General features: G+C 38.4%; 1 protein-coding gene across 1 annotated transcript; it reads left to right on the top strand.

The window, feature by feature from the left end:
• Positions 1-2: 2 nt before the first annotated feature.
• Positions 3-19,297, top strand: LOC108257630 (zinc finger protein 571). The gene is made up of 11 exons (XM_017455547.3): positions 3-125; positions 2,396-2,500; positions 2,614-2,721; positions 3,025-3,154; positions 3,641-3,745; positions 3,931-4,041; positions 4,953-5,950; positions 13,115-13,400; positions 13,483-13,575; positions 13,715-13,831; positions 17,139-19,297. Exons 3-11 carry the CDS (start codon positions 2,650-2,652, stop codon positions 18,059-18,061), a joined length of 2,835 nt encoding a protein of 944 aa, XP_017311036.3. The 5' UTR covers positions 3-125; positions 2,396-2,500; positions 2,614-2,649; the 3' UTR covers positions 18,062-19,297.
• Positions 19,298-20,526: the final 1,229 nt, after the last annotated feature.

Genomic DNA, 20,526 nt, shown 5'->3' with positions numbered 1-20,526 from the left:
AAGTTCACAGCGCCACCTGCTGGAACATTCTGGATTAGGGATGAATGCAGCCCAGTGTGATGTTCTTGTTCTCCAGCCGTATACCGATGCAGTTCCCGTGTTCATCACGTAGCTCCATCATTGAGGTAATAATCTTTACATGAAAATATTCCTGACTAGTTTTTACAGTAACAGATTTGAGCATGTTTTCTATGCTCCACTTTGAAACCCGAGGTAAGTTAAACCATCAGCTACTCGGCAAACAAAATGGCTCCCTACTCCTTTGGAAGTACAATACATAGAGAATGAGACATTGTGTATTTTACTTTGACACTGTAAAAACAGGGGTGTAGATGGCTAAAACGTGCATACAGTTTCATTTGTGTGATAAATTTTGTCTGATGATTAGGGAGTTTAATTAATTTAAGCGTTACAGTGCACTATGATTTAAGTGACACTATCTACATCCAGTCAATAATGGTTAATTGGGTTTAGCTACTGTATGTCTAACATTTGTCCATCTGACACATAATGAGTTTATTAACTCTAATATGAAATTGTTTTGATAGTCTTTTTTGATCTGGTGTAAAAATATATGTGAAAAGGGACAGAATATAACCAGTATGCAGGTTGTAGTTGGGTGGCTGTGGCTCAGGTAGTAGAGCGGGTTGTCCACTAATCGTAGGGTTGGCGGTTGGATTCCCGGCCCACATGACTCCACATACCGAAGTGTCCTTGGGCAAGACACTGAACCCCAAGTTGCATGGCAGCTCTGCTACCATTGGTGTGTGAGAGAGTGTGGGAATGGGTGAATGAGACACAGTGTGAAGCTCTTTGGAGTTTGTGGGCCATTTACCATTGTAGTGTGTAAAAATGTCAGTCCCTCCAAGATTTTGTGATCGCAGAAATTTGCGCAAAATCGAGGAAACGCTGCAATATTCGGAGGAGCTTGCAACTTTTCAAATTTACCAAAGATTTACCAAAGATTTTCCGCAGATTTGGGCCGAGACGCCTCATGTTATGTTATCACTGCGCGCATTCAGCCGAAGCACTCATCGATTCACATGCGTCGAACAGGAGTACAGCTAAATGGTCTCATTTACCAACAAACATCACTGTGAAAGACAGGGCAAAACAATTTTGTGAGTTTGCCAAAAAAAAGCACACAAAAAACTCCCAAGTCGCATCGCAGATTTTTCAAAAAGCTGCGGGAAAATCTAACACTTTTGGTTGCAACAATCACAAAAAAAACTGCTAAATCCTGTACGAACTAAATGTCATTGTGCAGCATTAGACTGAGCAAAATTCTTAAAGTATGATAAGTCTGCATCTGTTGGCTATTTTGGGAAGTTAGATGGGAAATAGAGACAAAGGTTTATTGAATTTGAATCATTGTTATCTACGGAAAATTTAACAAATCGAGATTGTTTTATCACACAATAATACTACTTAACGTCACAATAAAGAGATTGAATTACACTAAATACTAATGAGGTCCTTAGCTACAACTTAGCAGTGGACTGAAACCTTCTGGTCCAGGTTTTTGATCAGCTGCTGGGGGATGATTGTGTAGACTGCTGAACTGAAGTCTATGAGTATCATTCAGTTCAATCATAAGTATTCTTTTTGTTAGGTAGATTAGGGCCAGGTGAAGAGCATATGAGATCATGCCCTCTATAGAGCAGGTGGGGCAGTACATGAACTGCAGCAGGCTTGGTGAGGAGACTAGTTCTAGTGTGACTCATGAATAGCCGCTCGAACAACTTCATGGTGAATGGAGTGAGTGGTACGGGGTGTCACTGTGGGACATCACTGGGGAATTCTTCAGCAGCGATATGATGGTGGGAGTGCTGTTAAGAGCCCCATCCACAAAGTAAAAGGGGTGGCACTCAAAAGTCTGCTTGGGACCTAAGAGCTTGACTTTCTCTGTTTAAGGCTTGCATGTGCCAGACCCTAACCAAGATGTGGAAGTTTGAAGTTTTCATCTGCCTTGGCCCATTTGCTGTGCTGATTTTAAGACCTGTGCTCATACCCCCCAGGTCTTCTTTGGTCACAGATCCAAAGAGCAGTCTTGTTGCACAAGGTACATTTTGCAGGATTGATTTGCAAATGTCTGGCAAGGCAGATTTTGGCGAGCCAATCCTGGTGCTGTCCATTGGTCAGTGGTTGCTCAACAGTTAAGGCTCTGGGTTACTGAACGGAATGTTGGGGGTTCAAGTCACAGCACTGCCAAGCTGCCACTGTTGGGCCACTGAGCAAGGCCCTTAACCCTCTCTGCTCCAGGGGTGCCGTATCAGGGCAGACCCTGCGCTCTGACCCCCACTTTGTAACAAGCTAGGATATGTGAAAAAAGAATTTCACTGTGCTGTAATGTATATGTGACAAACAAAGGCTTCTTCTTCTTCTTCTAAACCAGTTTGGCCAAAAATCCCCCTTCAAGCCGGCCCAGGTTTCCCATTGCACTGAACAATGTTTGAAACCGCTCCGTCACAGGAGTCAGCAGGGTGAAATACCTTGAAATGTAAGCCTTCAACATGTTTTTCTTTCTCTATATTTTAATAGTTTCTCTGAAGAGTAGTAGTTTACAGAAGAATCTGGAATTCTGCTTATGATTTCACTCTTTTTTTTTTCCAGAATCATGACTTTTTAGACCTCCTGATAACACCTTAAATGGATTCAGCAGAGGTTCGACTGTGCTCTTCCAGAAAACCTCCACACAATCATCTTCCTGCTGGCTCACAGGTAACATTTATCCATGTGTGTGTAATCTTCTGATATGGTTGAGCTTAGTAGAACTGCATATTGGAATAGCTACAAATAAAGTAAAACACTCTTTCAAATCAGAGCACCAACCTGAGCACAAACAATTTAATACGTATGATATTCTCTTGGCTGTTTGAATGTTCTTGTTGCCTTTGTAGCTAAGTAAACCTCAGTTATCATTATTTCCTCAGACAGTATGGTGAAGATCTGCAAATAAGTTATAACTTTAATTTTGCTTAATTTCTATGTGCTAAATAATTATTTTTACTCTTTGGCCATTAGTCTTGTGGGGATGGACAGACAGAAATTTGTACAGCTTCAGGTGGAGGGACATCAGGCTCTGTGGTACATGTCGCACCTGTGGACCTTCAGAATATAAAAAAAGAAGAACCTGGAGATGATGACTACCTCTGTAAGTCAACAGGGAACAACACAGTCCAATCTGATGCTCAGTAGTACATTTAGTTTTTACCAGAATAATTTGTGAACCAGTTTATTTTGTGCTTCGGCTTAACTGAAACAGACCCACATTACTGTCTTGTCAGATTTTTATGCCTCTTCCTCTTACTGTCCTTCCAGCCATCCAACCGAGATTCTCGTTAACACGATATCTCAAGAACAAGTGGTTGAATGTTTGTAGTATTTATATGGAATCATCATTGTAATAATCAGCAGATGAACTGATTAGATTTTGGAATTGATCCAAACAGCATCAAGGTCAAATGTCTGAAGTAGTTTTTCTTCAATATCATTATTCCCATTTGAAGTATATTTTAAGGGTAGTTCTGTTATACAAATTAGTAACAAGAAGGACTAGTCTTCTTGGTGGCTGAGGTTTTGTTTGTTTGTTTTGTACTTCACTTTGTTTCATTTAAATGACATAAATGTATAAATATAGTTGGAATTTCAGGTAATGGACCATCATGCTCTGTGGGAAATATCGCACTTGTTGACCAACAGAAACATATAAAACAGGAAGAGCCTGAAGATGAAGACTACCTCAGTAAGGCAACAGGGTGTATTATGGTCCAGTCTGGAGTTCTGTAAAACTTTGTAGTCTCAATTAGACATTATTTGTGGCTGAATATGTCCCTCAGTTCACTTTCACTGTTATTCCTCAGTTTTTATACTTTTACTTGAGACATTAGAAAAAAAGAAAGTATTTAAGTTTAAATGCTGGAATTTCAGGTGGAGAGACATCAAGCTCTATGAAGCATGTGGCCCAACAGAAGAAACGATTTAAAAGGAAGAATTTAAAAAAGACAGAAGAGTCTGAAGATGATTACCTCAGTGAAATGGGTTAAGTAACAAAGTCATGTGGAAATCATTCTAAAGCTGGCAATTCATTTAAAAGTAAAGAGTTCTCAGATTTTGTTTGAAAGTCCAGGCTTTGATTTGGCTTGGCTTTGGTTTATACACAAGCGAATGGACTTGCGATTAATTTCAGTCTCAGATTTCTCATTGGTTTGGAAATACCACACATAGTTCTTGGCTACAGTCACCACGTTTTTTCGTTAGCCTTGTAGTAGATTTTTAGGGTTTTCCACACAGTTTCACCCAAATTTGATCTTGGCCATGCATATAAAGGAGTCCCTCCAGGATTTCGCGATTGCAGAAATGAATGCAAAATCAAGGAAACTCTGCAATATTCGGTGGAACTTGCAGGAGTTGCAATTTCACCAATTTAAGTAGTTTTCCGCAAAAAAAAAGCACAAAAACCTCAGCAAGTTGCATCGCAAATTTTGAAAAAAGCCCCAGAAAAATCAAGTTTTTTGGCCGCAACAATCACAGAAAAAAAACTCTGCGAAATCCTGTATGGATTGATAAAGGTTCTTTAAAAAAATAGTTTACAGAAGGCATCTTCCACATAATAAGTGTTCACATTACTAGTAGTAACATAAAGTGAGACTCGGTCACTCTACACATGTTCACCACAAGTGAACTTTGTGTGTATGTGTGTATATATATATATATATATATATATATATATATATATATATATATATATATATATATATATATATATATATGTATATATATATGTATATATGTATATATGTATATATGTATATATATATATATATATATATATATATATATATATATATATATATATATATATATATATATATATATATATATTAGTCCATAATTCATAGAGTATATGTACTTTGTAATGAGTCTCTAATACTGTTAATTTTCTGCTCCAGAAATGAATGATACCAAGGTACAAGTCTTCTCCTGCTCCTTGTGTTCTGTTTCCTATACATCTCAAATTTACCTCCATGTACACATCAGAAAATGCCACCTAGAGGAATATGAGAGACTGCTACAATCAGGGGAAATAAAATCTCAGAACTGTATGCACACAAGAAGCTCCAGTATTCAGGTACTCCGTGGTACTCTCCACATTAACGCATCCAACCAGCAAGAGCAGAAAGAAGTCTATGCCTGCTCACAGTGTGGAAAGAGTTTTACTGACCAGAAAAATCTCCTACGACACCAAGACATTCATTCAGGAGAGAAGCCTCACCACTGCAAGGAGTGCGGGAACAGTTTTACTCACCAAAGTGCTCTTCGAGTACATCAGCGTATTCACACAGGAAAGAGGCCGTATCACTGCTCACAGTGTGGCAAGACTTTTATTCATCAGTGTTCTCTTCAAACACACCAGCGTATTCACACCGGAGAGAAGCCGTATCAGTGCTCACACTGTGGCAAAACGTTTACTGGAAAAACTCCTCTTCGAATACACCAGCGCATTCACACAGGAGAGAAGCCGTATCTGTGCTCACAATGCGGGAAGGGTTTTACCATTCTCAGTAATCTCCAAAGACACCATCGCGTTCACACGGGTGTAAAGCCGTATCACTGCTCAGAGTGTGGGAAGACTTTTATTCAAGAGTGTGATCTCCAAAACCACCAGCGCATTCACACTGGAGAAAAGCCGTATCACTGCTCAGAGTGTGGGAAGAGCTTCATTCAATACAGTAATCTACAGCAACATCAGCGAATTCACACAGGGGAAAAGCCGTATCAATGCTCAGAGTGTGGGAAGAGCTTTTTCCGACAGAGTAATCTCATACGACATCGGCGCACTCACATAGCGCAGAAACCAATTCAGTGCTTACAGTGTGGACGGAGATTTACCTATTCGGGTGCATTTAACCTACACAAGTGTCCCAACAAGGAGCCACCGGCTTGTGATGCATGATCTTTCAATAATTACCATGCTTTTTTAAGGATTATGCATGCATGTATGTATGTTTTTGTACTTGGCAAACTATTTATTTGTGTAGTTAAAGATATGTGTGTTGGACGTGAACTCTGTCTCCTCAGTCAGGGTGCATTGACTTTTTTTTTTGCTAAGTGTAAGGAAGTCTAATGTCTGACAGAAGTTTTACTTCTTTTAGTTAACACATACTTGCATCTTTGTGTCACATATGGTTACATGTCACATCATGGGTAAATGTGGTAATTCAGAGACATGCTCGTGCTCAGTCCTCCCACAAGCTATGCGTATCTGCTGTTTTGCATAGCGTCAATGCTGATTGGTTAGAGGAGAGGTGTGTCTGGTGGCATCCCTGAAAATCTTTTGACGGAACATTGTCACATTTCAGAATAACAATTTTAGAATAACACTGTTTAATTCCACATAATACTGTTCAGAATATACTTGTAGTGTACACAATAAAATGCTATACAATGAACTGTAAGCCTCAAAATTTTCCTTCATATCCAGAGCAGTGACTGTATGTTTGGGTGAACATTGTAACGTAAGAGTGAAAAGTGAAGCCAAAATGTCTCAGGGTGCCTGACTGCAGTGCAGTTGTTAACACCACCCATTCCATACTTAGTCAGTGGGAAGGTTGGGAAACTTCCACTTTAAGTTACATCTACACAAATTATTTTCCGGAATAGAGTTCTGTCATTTTTACAAATTCATTTGTTCTTTATATCGCTATTATTTTTAAAAATGTATCAGTCTGTACAGGATTTATTTTTGTGATTGTTGTAGCCAAAAATGATTGATTTGGCTGTGACTTTTTAAAAAAAAATTTGTGATGCAACTTGGATAGTTTTTGTGCCTTTTTTTTTCTTTTCTTTCTTTTTTTTTTTTTACAGAAAACTATTTAAATTGGTGAAATTGCAATTTCACGAAATTGCAATTTCACAAAATTGTTTTGCACAGTCTTTCACAATGATGTTTGTTGGTAAATGAGACCTTTTGAGAGCTGTACTCATGTTAGACGCACATGTATCGAAGAGGGCTTTGGCTGAATGTGCATTGTGATGACATCACATGATGCATCTTGGCCCCCAAAACTCGCTGTTAAATACTTTTGCCCATTGATGATGTCATTTTTGGGGTGGAAGCAGGACACAAAGCTTAGGGAGCAGCATCCAAGGCAGGGCAGGGCAGGAAGGCCAGGACTGGTGTCTGGAATGGCCCGACCTGCACAGATTTACCGCACTACAAGCCTTGTACCTAATGTCATTGCCAGTATTTAGAATGCAAAGGAGATATATATAATGTATATGTATGTATGTGTGTATATATATGTATATGTATATATATGTGTGTGTGTGTGTGTGTGTGTGTGTGTGTGTGTATATATAATGTATGTATGTGTGGGTGTGTGAGAGAGAGAGAGAGAGAGATTCTCATTATGTACGTTATAGGTGTTGTATTGGTACCTTTCCATTGCTGTATAGTAGATAGTGTAAAATTTCATCACAATTTGTTCTCTGAAGGTATATTGCCAGTGACTAATCCTCTTGCCTTATAGTTTATTGTGTATGCACTATATGTGGGGCCTACTGCTAACCTGAACTCCTTACCAAATTTTTCATACAAGTAAACTTCAGAAAGTACCAAGCCTTAACACAGCATGCAGGAGATCATGGAGGGTCTGTGCACCCAATATGTACCTAGTTTGTGCCGGATGACATTTAGACATTGAAACCCTATTATTGGCTCAGTCCATCCTTGGTTTTGGGTCAGGACTGCACTAGGACATTGTTCTCCTTAAAGAGGATGGTCTCAGGATTTCCCCACATACTGTAGATCTGGGGACATTTAATGCTTGGATGTTTTAATCTAGTAAACTATCTGAAGCAAAAAGTTTGGTTATATCTATAATCTCAGTTTACTAAAGTTCCACATAAGAAGTGTTCACGTTACAGCAAGTAAAACACTGCCGGACTTGGCTACTCTGTGTGCATGATCACCAGTACTGCAAATGTTTTAAAGCCTCGGTCCATTAATAATTCATAGAGCCTGTTTTTCATTTATACTGTTTTCCTAAAGATTGATTTCAGTATGATTTTGTACATTTTCACAATAAGATTGTAATACTGTTCATTTTCTGCTCCAGATATAAATGCTGCACAGTTAAAAGTCGTCTCCTGCTCCTGGTGTTCAAATTTACCTCCAAAAACACATCAAAAGATTCCACTATGAGGAATATGAGAGACTGCTACAGTCAGGAGAGAGAAAATATGAGAATTGTATTCCCACAGGAAGATCCAGTATTCAGCAAACTATCTCTGGCAACCTCTACATGTTAACAGACCTAATAAACAATTGCACAAAGTAGTCTGTCCCTGCTCACAGTGTGGGAGGAGTTTTACTGACCAGAAAAATCTCCTGCAACATCAGTGCAATCACACAAGCAAGAAGCCACACCAATGCACAGAGTGTGGAAAGAGTTTCACTCAACAAAGTGCTCTTCGAGAACACCAGCGCGTTCACACGGGAAAAGCCGTAGAGCTGCTCAGAGTGTGGGAAGAGTTTTAGTCGGTACAGTGATCTCGCACGACACCAGCGTATTCACACAGCACAGAAACAAATTCAATGCTTACAGTATGGAAGGAGATTTAATTATTCAGGTGGATTTAACCTACAGTAGTGCCCCAGTTAGTGTTGTGGAAAACAATCTTTCCAGTCTAACAAAAAAACTTAAGAGACAGAGGGTTTGTAGATGCCAAAAAGTAATCAAACTTTATTGAAACAATACAGTGAGAGTCTGAATTATAAACACACAAACATGCCTTTATATACTTTTCTGAAACAGTACACTTATCTGTAGGCAGGGTATTGATTGCTTCTTTCTAAAAACAAACCGATCTCCATCACCTTAGTTAATTATTCATGTCTATATGATATCTTACATTTGTGGCACACACTGATGTTGTCAGTTGGATTTTTAAAAAAAGGTTCCATCAGGACATGGTATCCTGTAAAAATTCAAAATCCCATCAAATTTGGTAAAACATTCCTGTTCTACTCATGCTCTGAGTCCTGAGTGTGTAAATTTACACTTAAGAAGACTAACTAAACTATATCTGGAATATACTGTGGAGTTGTTTATGGTTATTACATTTACAGCAGTTTAGCAGACACACTTATCCAGAGCGACTCATAAAAGAGTCTCGATCAGCAACACATCCTCATGCTACATCACTAGGTCAGAGACTAAGAGCAGCATCCAGAACATTTAGTGAAAAACCAGTAATTTTATATTATTGGCATTGATTAAAAAATATAAACAGTAAAGAAAGTGAGACAACATAAACCCATAAATTAATAAAATTAAAACTGATGATTCAATTATGACTAAAAAAATGGTACCCTATAAATTTCCATAGGAGGTCATTTAAAAAAAAAAAAAAAAAGTAAATAAAATAGTGATTGTATATGGATGGACGACTTAATAGGGATTCAAAAGTGAAGCCAAAACATCTCTGAGGTTGGCTTTAGTACAATTCTTATAAGTCTGCCCATCCCTATGTCAATGAATGTAAAGAGTCTGAAATTTAAATTTTAAGTTACATCTCCTGAAATTTTTTGGGAATAGTATTTTCCCTCTGAACTGTCTTATCAACAAGGCGTTTTGACCCACAGAGCTGTCGCTCATTCAATGTTTTTTTGTTTTTTGCATCATTCTGTGTAAACTCTAGAGACTGTTGTGTGTCAAAATCCCAGGAGATCAGCATTTTCTGAAATGCTGAGACCAGCCCATCTGGCACAAACAGTCATAACACAGTTAAAGTCACAGAGATCACACTTTTTGATGTTTGATGTGAACATTTACTGAAGCTCTTGATTTGTATTTGCATGTTATTATTTATTTATTAATTTATTTATTTTTAATGCAGTGTGTTGCTGCCACATAATTGAACAATTGGATAACTGCATAAATGAAAAGGTGTACAGGTGTTCCTATTAAAGTGGACAGTGAGTGTACACCCTTTCAATGAAATGTTAAATGAATATTAGATGCTGGGTCAGTCTCCAAGGCCACCTGAATGAAAAATAATACAAGCTTAACTAATATACTGTAACATCTCGTTTATAGTAGATGTAATGTAGAAAACATTTCCACTGCCACAGCAATGGGTTCAAACTGTTTATAAAAAGTGTCCTAGAAAAGATAGAAACTGCAGTGAAATCACCTAGCCCTGCTAACCCATTTATACAAGCTACCACTGTAGAAATTCTATTTACTACACCAATAAAAAAAGATTAAATAACCACAGCAGCAAGATGAAAACTTGGGTTTGATAAACGCGGGATAGAACCGCCAGTATATGTTGTGATGTGATTAACATAATGCTCCAGCAGGGGGCGCTTTAACATTAACTCCACCTTAAACTCACTACAGATGAAGAGGAGCTGTAGGGTTATTGTTGTTTTGTTTTGTTTTGTCACAGAGGTTATCATCTTCAGCGTGACAATCCTGAGTGAGTTTTATACTAACAGATTCTATCCGTTATCAGTATTTCAGGATGTTTACTACGTTCTCCTTTGGTGTCTGAGGTAAGTAAATCTAGCTGAGCTGATCGGCTAACAGTTAGCGGTTGAATCCCAAATGACTCCCTACTTCCCTCCAAGTGCACTACATAGAGAATGATACAGTGGCGTATTCACCCTGTGTAGTGCACTACCTAGTGAAAGAGGAGAGATTTGGGATTCGGTCTTAGTAAAAACTGGTGTAGCTGGGTAAACCATAAACACAGTCCCTTTAGTAAGCTAGGTTTTAGATGTTTGTCAGCTAAGTTTCATTTATTTCAAACTTTACAACGCTCTTTTAGTTTTAATTAATAGATATTATCTGAATATTTTATCTTAATAAAGGATGTGATTTATATATATATATATATATATATATATATATATATATATATATATATATATATATATATTCTGTTTTCTCTGTTACCTTTTAGATGAAATCATCATTTGTAAGAAGTGTATTATATACTGTTAATTCTGGAATTTTATGATTATGACTTATGATTTGAGCTCCTTTTCTAGAATTATGACCTTTAAGACCCAAACCTTATAATGGAATCAGCAGCGGTCCAAGCATGCTCTTTCAGAAAACCTCCACACACCCCTGCTCCTGCTGGCTCTCAGGTAACAGTTAGTCATATGTGTGTAAATGTCTGATCTGTCTGATTCCTAAAGCTTTGAACAACTGATTGTTGGAATTACGGAAAAGCCGTAATACGGAAAGCCGTACGGAAGCCGTACGGAAAAGATATATATATATATATATATATATTATTAACAGTATATTTCTGTTCTTAAAATGTTTACAACGAATACAAGTGAAATAAAAGGAATGAAACTCTGAAAGCTTGTCTCTCCAGAGTAGATGGTTTGACATTCAGTCCCTACAAGATTTCGTGGAGTTTTTTTGTGATCGTTGCTGCCAAAAATGCTTGAGTTTGCTGCGGATTTTTACAAAATTTGCGATGCAACTTGTGGAGGTCTTTGTGCTTTTTTTTCACACGATCTTCCACAGCAATTGTTGGTAAATGAGACCTTTTAGCTGTGCTCAGGTTCGACACACGTGAATTGATGAAGGCTTTGGCTGAATACGTGTTGTGATGACATTACACGACGCGTCTCGGCCCAAATCTGCGGAAAAGCTGCTGTCATTTTGAAAAATTTCAGGCTTCTCCGAATTTTGCGAAGTTTGCTTGATTTTGCATTGATTTCTGCGATCGCAAAATCCTAGACATTCTGGACATTCTTGCGTTTCTCTTAAACGGCACCAGTGCCACAGCTTTAAAAATTGAAGCATAGATCTGTCAGTGGTTGTTGGAAGCACTCATGGATCGGTAGATTTAAAATGTAATAAATTTAAGTTTTGTTAAATTTTAAATCTTTATCATTGTTTATAACCTGGAGTTTAGAACCTGAAACTAGCGCAACTATTGCTAACTTGAGGGACAGCGATGACTGCGTTAGTTACACATCGCTCCAGCCTGTCGCTGCTGGAGAATAAGGATATGATATTTTGATGGTGTAATGCTGTAAAACATCACCAACTAATCTCCTGCATAACTGAACCACTTGGCAACAGAGAGAAAAATAAAAAAACCTTTGGCTATGGGCTAATTGGACGAAACAAGAAAGGAAAAGGATTTCATTGTAGTGTAGCGTACATATGTGACAAATAAAGGCTTTCTTCTTCTTCTAAATACACAACTATCGAGGTAAGAAACCTTATATTAATATATGAACAATATATAGAAAAACGAAAAGGACGTTGTCTCACAGTACTGATGAATAACAACAATGCTGTATGAAAAATGAAAGCTGCAATAGGTCAAAATGGAAATGTGTCCTAGCATTCAGTGCAGGATGGAAATATTGGATGCCAAAAACAACAAACAAATAAAGACACTCTTTGTCCATTGAGCTACTCCCCATAACGAGTTGCCTGTCCATGGCACATTATAAATATATGTAAATAGTGTCATTTACGACACTTATTTGAAACATAACATAGGCATTTTCAAAAAATAAACATCTGCCATCATCTGCCACCCCACCAACCCGGTTACAATAATACTACAATAATGAGTTGATGCAATAAAAAACAGCTCTTGCAGATCTGGGCATGGGTTGGTTTTAATGTTTAACATGTATTAATATGTACAGATTTTCCTGGCTTTGTGATTGTTGTTCTGTTAATCAGTTTCTGTCCCTGGTAGCTTGCATGCCATCCTGCTAATCAAGCAAAACGTTATCCTTGACTCCTCAGACAGTATGCTCAGAATCTAGTGTTGACTTTTTTTGCTAAATAATTATGATCACTTATTGGTCCTTAGCTTTGTAGGGATGTGCAGACAGAAATTTGTACAGATTCAGGTGGAGGGATATCGGGATCTGGGGGACACATCAACCCCACGGGCCAACAGAACCATGTAAAAAAGGATGAACCTGAGGATGAAGGCTATGTCTGTAAGTCAAAAGAAACATTACAGCCCATTGTTATGCACTTTCAGTACCTGCTTATTCTGGTTATGGTGGCTTTGAAGCCTATGGTGGCTGTGGCTCAGGTGGTAGAGCGGGTCGTCCACTAATCGTAGGGTTGGCGGTTCGATTCCCGGCCCACATGACTCCACATGCCGAAGTGTCCATGGGCAAGACACTGAACCCCAAGTTGCTCCTGATGGCAAGTTAGCGCCTTGCATGGCAGCTCTGCAACCATTGTGTATGAGTGTGTGTGAATGGGTGAATGAGACACAGTCAAATGGGCTTTGGATAAAAGTGCTATATAAGTGCGCCATTATTTATTTTTATTTTTTATCCCAGGAACACTATGTACACACATGTTCACAAACTCATTCAAACCTAGGTACAGCAAACCAGCCCCACATCACAGACTTGTACCCTGTTTGTATTTTGTACATTTTTTAATTCAGTTGATGAAATTTCAGGTGAAGCAACGCCAGGCTCTGTGGGACCCATCACACCTGTGGATGAACAGATATATATAAAAAAGGAAGAACCTGAGGATGAAGACTATCTCTGTAAGACAACAGGGTGTATTTCGTTCCAGATTGTACTTCAAACATTTTTATTAGGCTATATTTGTTCCCCCATTCCCCTTCTGTTCCTCAGAGGTTTACTTGAGGTGAAATTTTTTTAATGTAATTGGTGAATTTTCAGGTGGAGAAACGTCAGGCTGTGTGGAAAATGAAGACCAACAGAGAGGATTTCAGAGCCTGCATGTAAAAGAGGAAGAATCTAAAGATGAAGACTACATCTGTACAACGACAGTCTTAGGTTAAGTATCACTGACACTGTAACACTCATTCTGTGCTAGCTATTCCTTACATAGAATTTGACACTTATCTAGGAAGTCTAGGATTGTCAGCACATCTTTTTCATCTTGTGCCTCTGTTTCAGATGATTTATGATGACAGATGATATTATTAGTGCTTCACTGGATTGGTGGTGGAGTGCCATGTGTGACTGTGGTAGTTCAGTGGACTACTGACCAGAATGGTCACTGCCAAGCTGCCCCTGCTGGGCCCTTTCCCAAGGCCATTAACCCTCAACTGCTCAGTTGTATAAATTAGATAAATATTAAATGTAATGTCTTTCCATTTCTGTAAATTGCTGGGCAAGGAAAAAGGGCTGTTCAGAGATGTGCATCTTCATTAGGATTCCTCTCTCTTTATGACTAGACAAATTCTTCCCATTGCTGTTTTGGGGTATTATTTTGTGTTAGAAAGGACTTGACCTATAAAGATCACTATTTTTTTATCCGTAAATTTCCACAATTATCTTTGTCTTGAGACCAGATTCTGTGTTTCTCTAGTTGAGATTTTTCTGAATATCTCAGCTTCCAATTGACTTGACCTTGTTTGAAGTCCAAAGGGACTTCAAGTTGTGGCCAAATATCAAGGCCTATTAGTCTGTCAATCATTTCTCTAACTGACACTGTAGCTGTGATGGATGTTGGACCAAATGACCGGGTCACTGGCTCATTTTCTTGTTCTATACTATTCTTGCACCAAAAGCCTTTTTGGATTTTGCTGGCATTGGGAATCTACTTCGTTTTGCTTTATTCAATTCAATTCAATATTATTTTTATAGCGCCTTTTACAACGGTCATTGTCACAAAGCAGCTTTACAGACATATATAAAGACAGGATTCAGATTTTAAGTGTGTGGATTAATCCCTATTGAGCAAGCCGGTGGCAAGGAAAAACCTCCCTAAGATAATATGAGAAAGAAACCTTGAGAGGAACCAGACTCGGAAGGGAACCCATCCTCATCTGGGTAACACCGGATAGTGCGAAAATAAAAGAAAGTTCGTTATGGTTTGTACATGAAGTCTTTGTTGAAGTAGTCCACTGTTCAAAGGAGACCTGAGTGCAAAACTCCATGTGGTAATTGCAGTCCCAGGGCGATAGCAGTAACCGTAGTCCCAGCAAGAATGTCCATGTGGACACAGTGAGAATGTCCATGTGGAATTGGAGCTGATGAGAGCTCCATCTGAGCGGATCAGGCAGGTCTGGAGAGCAGAAAGGGTCAGGGTCAGTGGCATCTTCATAAAATCATATGTGGCTTGACAGAAAGAGAGAGGGAGGTAAAGCGAGGGAGAGATTGTTAGGTAAGACTGTGCTTTGCATAAAAGAACGTCTACTCATAGTAAGCTTGAGTAAACAAATATGTTTTCAGCCTAGACTTAAACACTGAGACTGTGTCTGAGTCCCGAACACTAATTGGAAGGCTGTTCCATAACTATGGGGCTTTGTAAGAGAAAGCTCTTCCCCCTGCTGTAGCCTTCGCTATTCCGGGTACCAACAAGATACTGTGGCGCAAGACCGTTTAGTACTTTATAGCTCAGTAGTAGTATTTTATAATCAATGTGAAATTTAACTGGAAGCCAATGCAGTGTGGATAAGATCAGAGTGATGTGGTCGTATCTTCTGGTTCTAGTAAGGACTCTAGCAGCTGTATTCTGGACTAACTGGAGCTTGTTTATGCTCCTACTGGAACACCCAAACAGTAAGGCATTACAATAATCTAGTCTAGAGGTGACAAAGGCATGAACAAGTATTTCTGCATTATGTAGTGACATTTGTAGTTGGGAATGCATGCAAGTTCTGCTGTGGTGTCAGCAGGAAGTCAGTTACTTTTTATGCATACATATAGACCCTGTTCACAGCTGGTATTACCATCCATTTCGAGTGATCTGATCACAACTGAACAGCTTTGTGTCTTGGCTGTCCACTTGTGGGGATCCGATCACCCAGGATGCATGTTAATGCCACAGTGGATTCATGCCTGAGATTACAGCCCAGCAAACTTCATTTAACATTTTTAAAACTTACAATCTACGAAGTTTTGAAAGTTTTGAACTACATCCATGTCCTGTTCTACTATAGACTGGTCTGACAGAACCTTAGTGAGGAGTTCTTTGCAGTTCCTAGTTTTTCCGGTACATTGCTGATTTTGTTGGCTAAGCTAGCTTGTTGTACTAATGTTATAACTAGCAAACCAAAGAGACTGAACGACGTCATGGCACAAATCAAGGCACAAAAAAGTTGGGGCAGTCAACTGTTTACTGCTGTGTAACATCACCTTTTCTTTTACTAACACTTATTAAACATTTGGACACTGAAGACACCAGTTGGTTAAGTTCAGCAAGAGGAAATTTCCCCCATTCATCCATTATGCATTTCTTCAGCTGCACAACTGTACGGGGCCTTCATTGCCTTATTTTGCGCTTCATAATGTGCCACATGTTCTGAATCAGAGACCGAGCCTATAGAAGTGGGCGGAGCTTCTGGACAGTGTTGATGTATGGCTTCTGCTTTGCATAATAAAGCCTTAACTTGCATCTGTGGATGCAGCAGCGAATGGTGTTGAGTGACAAAGGTTTACCAAAGTATTCCCGAGCCCATGTCAGGATCTCCATTACAGACTCATGACCAGATTCCTTCAATCTTTTCCTTATATTGTGTAGAAGGTGAAATGCCCAAAATCCTACTGATTTGTCTTTGGGGAATGTTGTTCTCAAAGTGTTGGATTATTCACTGATGCATCTGTTGTTAGATTGGCGAGCCTCAACCCATCCTTGCTCTTGAAGGGCTAGGCCTTTTTTGAAGGCTTCTTATATACTATGATAAGACGATTTCTTCACCTTCTTATTTCAACTTGTCACATCACTTTTAGTCCTAAATTGCCCTGTCCCAACTTTTTTGGAACATGTTGCAAGCATCAATTTCAAAATAAAAGTTTATCTTCAAAAAACTAAGCAGTTGATTAGATAAAACATCAAATATGTCGTGTATATACACAATTTTTGTTTAATTACAAGTCAATAGTACATTTACAAATCACTCTTCTTTGTTTTTATTAGCATTTTACATACTGTCCCAACTTTTTCACAATTGGGGTTGTACTTTGTTGGCATCTTTTAAGAATAGTTAGCCTGCGTATTCACTGGAAATGATATTTTCACTGATGCTGATCATCCATAATTCATAGAGCCTATGTTACATTCACACTGTTTTTCTAAAAAAAAAAAAAAATCTTTTGTTCTATTTCACAATAAAGTTTTTTTTTTCTTCTCCAGAATTGAATGATGCACAGTTACAAGTCTTCACTTGCTCCTTGTGTTCATTTTCCTATACATCTCAAATTTACCTCTACAAACACATCAGAAGATACCACTGTCAGGAATATGAGAGACTGCTACGATCAGGAGAAATTAAATCTGAGAACCTGACGCCCACAAGAAGCTCCAGTAATCAGCAAACAATCTTTGATACTCTCAACAGTAAGATATCTAATCAAGTGCAGAAAGAAGTCTATCCCTGCTCACTGTGCGGGAAAGGTTTTACTGACCGGAGTAATCTCAGACGACACCAGCGCATTCACACAGGAGAGAAGCCGCATCACTGCTCACAGTGTGGGAAGAGCTTTATTCATCGGCAAGGACTCAAATCACACCAGCTTGTTCACACAGGAGAGAAGCCGCATCAGTGCTTACAGTGTGGGAAGAGTTTTTCTAGACAGGGTGATCTCCGAATACACCAACGCATTCATACAGGAGAGAAACCGTATCACTGCTCACAGTGTGGGAAGAATTTTAAACGACAAAATAACCTCAAAACTCACCAGGTCATTCACAATGGAGTAAAACCATATTATTGCTCAGAGTGTGGGATGAGTTTTCATCAACACAGTCATCTCCAGACACACCAGCGCATTCACACAGGAGAAAAGCCATATCAGTGCTTGCAGTGTGGGAAGTGTTTTAATCGACATAGTTATCTCCAGGCACACCAGCGTGTTCACACAAAACAGAAAGCAGGTCATTGTTTGGACTGTGGGAAGAGTTTTATTCAAATGAATGAGCTCCAAGTACACCAGTGCATTCAAACAGGAGAAAACCTGTATCGTTGTTCACAGTGTGGAAAGAGTTTTATTCATCAAACTGATCTCCAACAGCACCAATGTGCTCATACAGGCAAGCCGTATCACTGCTCACAGTGAATGTTATTTTAAATTTGTGTCAAGCCATCTAACATTCATTTTTTACTTGAAATGGATTTTTAAACTGAACTTAAATTTTGTGGTTTGCAAAAGAGCAATCCAAAATCTGAAATAACATTTTAAAGGGTGTGACTCTTTGGGAACACTTGAAATTAACAATGAAAAAACATTCATTCTCTAGCTTCTATTCAGTCACAGGACTTGTAGAAACTTGTAGTCATTGAGACAGCGATGAACTCCAGTTTATAGCAGAATATTCTTGAGACAAATGTGAGGCCATCTGTCCAGCAGCTTAAGCTATGCTGAAATTGGGTCATGCAGCAGGACAATAATCCAAACCACACCATCAAATCAACATCTGACTGGCTAAAAAAAGGAAAAATCAATGTGTTGGAATGGCCAAGTCAAAGTCCAGACCTGAAGCAATGTTGTAAATAAGAGTGGGCTAAGATTTCTCCAAAGAGATGTGAGAGACTGAGAGACTCTTACAGAAAATGTTTAATTCAAGTTACTGTTGCTAAAAGTGGTTCTACGTGTTACTGAATTATGGGATGCACTTATTTTTTTCCTCCTGGTTTCTGAATGTTGATTTACTTTTTGAAAAACAAAAGACTTTGTTGTCACCTGAGGTTATCTGTTTGTTTATAGAAGTTGTTGAGGACCACAAAATTGTTATTTAGGCCCTAATAAATAAAAACATAGATTCAGATCTTCTCCCCCGATTGTATACAGTGGGGTCTAATAGTCTGAGAGCACTAGTGAAAATGTTCTATTCTGCATACTTTTCTAATTTAATATAACAGATTCCATTACAAGTTATATTGAGTGAAAAGTTAACTTGAGTGAAATGTAGAATCTTTTACATATTTACATGAATTTCTGAGTTTCTTAATATTTTTGCTTTAATGATGGTGTGCACTCGACCTGCATGGACTCCAAACATTTGTGGTAAAACCTTATGATCCATTTTATATCAAATCCATTGGAGTATTGTGTGATGCTTCAATAGAACAGATTAGGCAGGAGGAAAATCTGACCTGCACAAAGCAGTTAACATGGTCAATATCACACAATTTGCTTATATTTAAATAGGGACAAAGACATTGTGGAGAATCTTGAATATGAAATATTCAAGATATTGCACAGTTATTTTCTTTGTTTTAAATATTTCAAAATTTGAAACTTCTTTATTTAAAATTTTAAATGGAAAATAAAGGTTTTCAATGTGGTCTCAGACTTTTGAATCTGTGTGTGTGTGTGTTTTGGCATTTTGGAGTTTAGATGAACTCAGGTGTGTGTCTACATCATGCCAAGAAGAAATCATCAGCCATGGTCTCAGTGATGTAACTGTTGCTGTTCATCAATCTGGAGAGGGTTATAAGGCCACCTCCAAACAGTTAGAAATTGATGTAGAGTGAGAAGGTTTGTTTACAAATGGAGACTTTGACTTTGTTTAAGACAGTTGTTAGTCTTCCCAGGAGTGGGTGTCCCAGCAAATTCAGTTCAAGGTCAGATTGTTTAATGCTCAGAGATATAAAGACAAACCCAAGAGCTACATCATGTGACCTACAGGCCTCTGTAAGCACATTAAATGTTTATGTTCACGATGTCACAATCAGAAAAAGACTGAACAAGTATGGCTTTCCTGGAAGGGTGGCTAGGAAAAAGCCTTTTCTCCACTTCTCTTTATACCAGAATATTCTTGAGACAAATGTGAGACCATCTGTCCAGCAGCTTAAGCTGTACCATAATTGGGTCATACAACAGGACAATGATCCCAAGCATACCGGCAAATTGACATTTGTATAGCTGTAATTTCCCCTTGGGATCAACAGTGTTATCTTCTTTTTAAAAAATTAATTTTAAAAAGGCAGGGTGTTTGGGCAAGTCCAGAATTCAACCCCATTGAAGTGCCATGGTGGGATCTTAAGAAAGTGGTGCATAAATGAATGCCCTAAAGCATCAATAAAGTGAAGAAATATTTAAAGAGTGGGCCAAAGTTTCTCCAAAACGATTTGAGAAACTGATAAACTCCTACAGAATATATTTACTTCCGGAAGAACTGTAGGACTGCGGAATGGGCTAAAAGCTGATGTGCAGGACTGATCAACAGTTACCGAAAACATTTAGTTGCGGTTATTGCTCCACAGCGGGGTCACACCAGATACGGAACGCAAAAGCTCCACATACAGTTGCCACTCACAAATATGTAATATTGGATAATTTTCCTTAATAAATAAATGACCAAGTATACTATTTTTGACTCATTTGTTTAACTGGGTTCTCTTTGTCTACTTTTAGGACTTTATGCAGATATATAGAAAATTATATGTATCTGCATACAGATATATAAAGTGCCTAAGTCTTTTGCACAGTACTGTAATTGTGTACTTCCGAAACCACTTGAATGAAAAATAATACACGCTTAACTAATAATCTGTTACAGTACACGTTGTGGTGTGATT

This window comes from Ictalurus punctatus, chromosome 25, assembly GCF_001660625.3.
Source record: "Ictalurus punctatus breed USDA103 chromosome 25, Coco_2.0, whole genome shotgun sequence".
NCBI classification, from domain to species: domain Eukaryota; kingdom Metazoa; phylum Chordata; class Actinopteri; order Siluriformes; family Ictaluridae; genus Ictalurus; species Ictalurus punctatus.
This window is presented reverse-complemented; position numbering and strand designations above follow the sequence as displayed.